Genomic DNA, 6,000 nt, shown 5'->3' with positions numbered 1-6,000 from the left:
TTAGAAGACGGAGACACAAACTACATTTTTATTATTTTTACAAAGTTCTGAATATTTTTAAACCAAACATAAAAAAGAAACATTTCTAGGGGTCTTTGACATTGCTCTTTATTACACGTTCAGCGGTCCCGTTACGGCTTATGTCCACACTACCCTCATTAACATGCTGAATTTACTGCACAATTAACTTCCTGAAATTGAAGTTAAAAAAATCTATGGTGGAATTGAGTTTTTTTTTCATAACGCTTGGATTTTCTTCAGCACAGTGTGAGGGCGGTTAGTAGGCATTCAATATACAAAGCCGCCCTATGGTAAACGGAAAAGGAAAAAAAAAGTTATGGTAAAAAGGAAAGAAAAGAGAGCAGAAACTAACACTGATCCAGGAGGGAAGGGGTCAATGATGATAAACATCCCACAGAGGATGACGCAGAGCGCCATTGCCAGGCTGAAACAGCTCTTCGCCAGACGTTTGCCCTTTCCCAAGATGGCGCACGAATTTCCGCTAACGTCCGTGATGTAAACACGCAATGCACGACGTGACGGAAGGGTCTCGTCTGTGGAGCTGCAGGCGGTACTACGGGTAGACTGGGCGAACTGGTGAATACTGGGCCGCAGCGGACCGGACATTTTTCCCGCTTATTGTCTGCACTGACCGCGCTGCTGTGAGGCTCCGGCCCTGGAGCCGGAAGGGGAGAAGATGTCGCGTCCTTTGTGGCTCCTCCCGGGGATTCTTCTGCTATTGACGGCGGCGGCTGAGGCCTCGGACGCTTCGTGCCCGGCGCCCTGTGTGTGTGACGGGAGGATGCTGGACTGCAGCAGGAGAAGACTGGGCAGACTGCCCGCAGTGCCGCTGCCCGAGGGCATCACCAGCCTGTGAGTACGGAGTGTAGTGTACGTCCATAGTGTACGGGGGCAGCGCCGGCCAGTAATGCCGTGTATACAGGTGTGTGTGTGTGTGTAAGGAGATATATACAGTATTCATATATGGAACCATCCGGCTGGGTCAGCAGTAATGCCGTGTATACATAGGTCTGCCATGTGTATAGATTACACATACACCTGGTTGGGCCAGCAGTAATGCCGTGTGTATATAGGTTTGCCATGTATATAATACACATACACCTGGCTGGGCCAGCAGTAATGCCGTGTGTGTGTATATAGGTCTGCCATGTATATATATTACACATACACCTGGCTGGGCCAGCAGTAATGCCGTGTGTGTGTATATAGGTCTGCCATGTATATAATACACATACACCTGGCTGGGCCAGCAGTAATGCCGCGTGTGTGTATATAGGTCTGCCATGTGTATATAATACACATACACCTGGCTGGGCCAGCAGTAATGCCGTGTGTGTATATAGGTCTGCCATGTATATATATTACACATACACCTGGCTGGGCCAGCAGTAATGCCGTGTGTGTGTGTATAGGTCTGCCATGTATATATATTACACATACACCTGGCTGGGCCAGCAGTAATGCCGTGTGTGTATATAGGTCTGCCATGTATATATATTACACATACACCTGGCTGGGCCAGCAGTAATGCCGTGTGTGTGTATATAGGTCTGCCATGTGTATATATATTACACATACACCTGGCTGGGCCAGCAGTAATGCCGTGTGTGTGTGTATATAGGTCTGCCATGTGTATATATATTACACATACACCTGGCTGGGCCAGCAGTAATGCCGTGTGTGTGTGTATATATAGGTCTGCCATGTGTATATATATTACACATACACCTGGCTGGGCCAGCAGTAATGCCGTGTGTGTGTGTATATATAGGTCTGCCATGTGTATATATATTACACATACACCTGGCTGGGCCAGCAGTAATGCCGTGTGTGTGTGTGTGTATATAGGTCTGCCATGTGTATATATATTACACATACACCTGGCTGGGCCAGCAGTAATGCCGTGTGTGTGTGTATATAGGTCTGCCATGTGTATATATATTACACATACACCTGGCTGGGCCAGCAGTAATGCCGTGTGTGTGTGTGTGTATATAGGTCTGCCATGTATATATATATATTACACATACACCTGGCTGGGCCAGCAGTAATGCCGTGTGTGTATATAGGTCTGCCATGTGTATATATATATATATTACACATACACCTGGCTGGGCCAGCAGTAATGCCGTGTGTGTATATAGGTCTGCCATGTGTGTATATATATATATATATTACACATACACCTGGCTGGGCCAGCAGTAATGCCGTGTGTGTGTATATAGGTCTGCCATGTGTATATATATATATATATATTACACATACACCTGGCTGGGCCAGCAGTAATGCCCTGTGTGTGTATATAGGTCTGCCATGTGTATATATATATTACACATACACCTGGCTGGGCCAGCAGTAATGCCGTGTGTGTGTATATAGGTCTGCCATGTGTATATATATATTACACATACACCTGGCTGGGCCAGCAGTAATGCCCTGTGTGTGTATATAGGTCTGCCATGTGTATATATATATTACACATACACCTGGCTGGGCCAGCAGTAATGCCGTGTGTGTGTATATAGGTCTGCCATGTGTATATATATATTACACATACACCTGGCTGGGCCAGCAGTAATGCCGTGTGTGTGTATATAGGTCTGCCATGTGTATATATATATATTACACATACACCTGGCTGGGCCAGCAGTAATGCCGTGTGTGTGTATATAGGTCTGCCATGTGTATATATATATATTACACATACACCTGGCTGGGCCAGCAGTAATGCCGTGTGTGTGTATATAGGTCTGCCATGTGTATATATATATATTACACATACACCTGGCTGGGCCAGCAGTAATGCCGTGTGTGTGTATATAGGTCTGCCATGTGTATATATATATATTACACATACACCTGGCTGGGCCAGCAGTAATGCCGTGTGTGTGTATATAGGTCTGCCATGTGTATATATATATATTACACATACACCTGGCTGGGCCAGCAGTAATGCCGTGTGTGTGTATATAGGTCTGCCATGTGTATATATATATTACACATACACCTGGCTGGGCCAGCAGTAATGCCGTGTGTGTGTATATAGGTCTGCCATGTGTATATATATATTACACATACACCTGGCTGGGCCAGCAGTAATGCCGTGTGTGTGTGTATATAGGTCTGCCATGTGTATATATATATATTACACATACACCTGGCTGGGCCAGCAGTAATGCCGTGTGTGTGTATATAGGTCTGCCATGTGTATATATATATTACACATACACCTGGCTGGGCCAGCAGTAATGCCGTGTGTGTGTATATAGGTCTGCCATGTGTATATATATATATTACACATACACCTGGCTGGGCCAGCAGTAATGCCGTGTGTGTGTATATAGGTCTGCCATGTGTATATATATATATATATTACACATACACCTGGCTGGGCCAGCAGTAATGCCGTGTGTGTGTATATAGGTCTGCCATGTGTATATATATATTACACATACACCTGGCTGGGCCAGCAGTAATGCCGTGTGTGTGTATATAGGTCTGCCATGTGTATATATATATTACACATACACCTGGCTGGGCCAGCAGTAATGCCGTGTGTGTGTATATAGGTCTGCCATGTGTATATATATATATTACACATACACCTGGCTGGGCCAGCAGTAATGCCGTGTGTGTGTATATAGGTCTGCCATGTGTATATATATATTACACATACACCTGGCTGGGCCAGCAGTAATGCCATGTATATAGTTGCATATGTTTTATATAAAGGGTATATAACTTCTTGCAGGGCCAGCAGTAACTCACAACACACAGATGTTACTACGCTCCACTACATGAGCCCTTGGCAAAATACATTTTTGGTTTGTCGAGGGGCTAAAAACCTTTTAAACGTTATCTGATGTATGTATGGATATAGCTTGATCTAGTGAGGGATTTCCCATATGTGTATGTATGTGTGTACAGGTGACTGTATGTAGTAATTTTTATAGCGCCAACATATTTGCAGCACTTTACAATTTTATAGGGGACTTCTACAGGCAATAAAGACATAACAGAATAAGCATAAGTCTGTTATCAAAACGAGTGAGGGCTCTGCTTGCAAGTTTACAGTCTATGCCGTGCCCTGTCGCGTGTCTGTGGACAGGTGACTGTATGCAGGGGCCTGTCGCGTCTGTGGACAGGTGACTGTATGCAGGGGCCTGTCGCGTCTGTGGACAGGTGACTGTATGCAGGGGCCTGTCGCGTCTGTGGACAGGTGACTGTATGCAGGGGCCTGTCGCGTCTGTGGACAGGTGACTGTATGCAGGGGCCTGTCGCGTCTGTGGACAGGTGACTGTATGCAGGGGCCTGTCGCGTCTGTGGACAGGTGACTGTATGCAGGGGCCTGTCGCGTCTGTGGACAGGTGACTGTATGCAGGGGCCTGTCGCGTCTGTGGACAGGTGACTGTATGCAGGGGCCTGTCGCGTCTGTGGACAGGTGACTGTATGCAGGGGCCTGTCGCGTCTGTGGACAGGTGACTGTATGCAGGGGCCTGTCGCGTCTGTGGACAGGTGACTGTATGCAGGGGCCTGTCGCGTCTGTGGACAGGTGACTGTATGCAGGGGCCTGTCGCGTCTGTGGACAGGTGACTGTATGCAGGGGCCTGTCGCGTCTGTGGACAGGTGACTGTATGCAGGGGCCTGTCGCGTCTGTGGACAGGTGACTGTATGCAGGGGCCTGTCGCGTCTGTGGACAGGTGACTGTATGCAGGGGCCTGTCGCGTCTGTGGACAGGTGACTGTATGCAGGGGCCTGTCGCGTCTGTGGACAGGTGACTGTATGCAGGGGCCTGTCGCGTCTGTGGACAGGTGACTGTATGCAGGGGCCTGTCGCGTCTGTGGACAGGTGACTGTATGCAGGGGCCTGTCGCGTCTGTGGACAGGTGACTGTATGCAGGGGCCTGTCGCGTCTGTGGACAGGTGACTGTATGCAGGGGCCTGTCGCGTCTGTGGACAGGTGACTGTATGCAGGGGCCTGTCGCGTCTGTGGACAGGTGACTGTATGCAGGGGCCTGTCGCGTCTGTGGACAGGTGACTGTATGCAGGGGCCTGTCGCGTCTGTGGACAGGTGACTGTATGCAGGGGCCTGTCGCGTCTGTGGACAGGTGACTGTATGCAGGGGCCTGTCGCGTCTGTGGACAGGTGACTGTATGCAGGGGCCTGTCGCGTCTGTGGACAGGTGACTGTATGCAGGGGCCTGTCGCGTCTGTGGACAGGTGACTGTATGCAGGGGCCTGTCGCGTCTGTGGACAGGTGACTGTATGCAGGGGCCTGTCGCGTCTGTGGACAGGTGACTGTATGCAGGGGCCTGTCGCGTCTGTGGACAGGTGACTGTATGCAGGGGCCTGTCGCGTCTGTGGACAGGTGACTGTATGCAGGGGCCTGTCGCGTCTGTGGACAGGTGACTGTATGCAGGGGCCTGTCGCGTCTGTGGACAGGTGACTGTATGCAGGGGCCTGTCGCGTCTGTGGACAGGTGACTGTATGCAGGGGCCTGTCGCGTCTGTGGACAGGTGACTGTATGCAGGGGCCTGTCGCGTCTATAGGAAGTTTCGCCCCTGCACATCAGGCCTCATTCACACTACATTTTTTGAATCTGTTTATTTGTTTCGTGTTATGTTTTTGTAACACAAGTGTTTTCGAAACGTTTTGAACAATGTCTTGTTAAAATTGCGGGCAAAATGCTCTGACACTATAATGCAATCAGTTGTGAGGTTTACAGATGGAAACAGTTGATTTAACATGTCACAAAAGTGCAGCACTCTGTACAGTACTTTGGTGACATGTGGATTGATGACGGATGTAAATTTATGAACCACAAGGACAAACTGGCGAAACATCCAAACACAAAATTCTGGGGGCAAAACAGGGTACAAACATCCTGGGGCGATCTGTGCGTGGGTGAAATGTGCGGGGGCAAAACATCCTGGGGGGGTTAACTGCTGACGAAACATCCAATTCCCGACTGTATTCAGGGG

General features: G+C 48.8%; 1 protein-coding gene across 1 annotated transcript in view; it reads left to right on the top strand.

Annotated features, from left to right (window-relative positions):
• Window positions 1-524: 524 nt before the first annotated feature.
• The window catches only part of LRIG2 (leucine rich repeats and immunoglobulin like domains 2), a 130,177-nt gene continuing 124,701 nt past the window's right edge, over window positions 525-6,000 (top strand). Inside the window, exon 1 of the mRNA XM_073667172.1 lies at window positions 525-873. Within this exon, the coding sequence (XP_073523273.1) occupies window positions 698-873 (176 nt within the window). The 5' untranslated portion in view covers window positions 525-697. The remainder of the gene's footprint in view (window positions 874-6,000) is intronic.

The sequence above is a fragment of the Phyllobates terribilis genome, unplaced genomic scaffold, assembly GCF_046119375.1.
Source record: "Phyllobates terribilis strain yellow unplaced genomic scaffold, ASM4611937v1 Scaffold_2__4_contigs__length_985480577, whole genome shotgun sequence".
Classification (NCBI taxonomy): Eukaryota; Metazoa; Chordata; class Amphibia; order Anura; family Dendrobatidae; genus Phyllobates; species Phyllobates terribilis.
The sequence above is the reverse complement of the archived record's forward strand: the minus strand, read 5'-3'. Positions and strand labels throughout refer to the sequence as shown.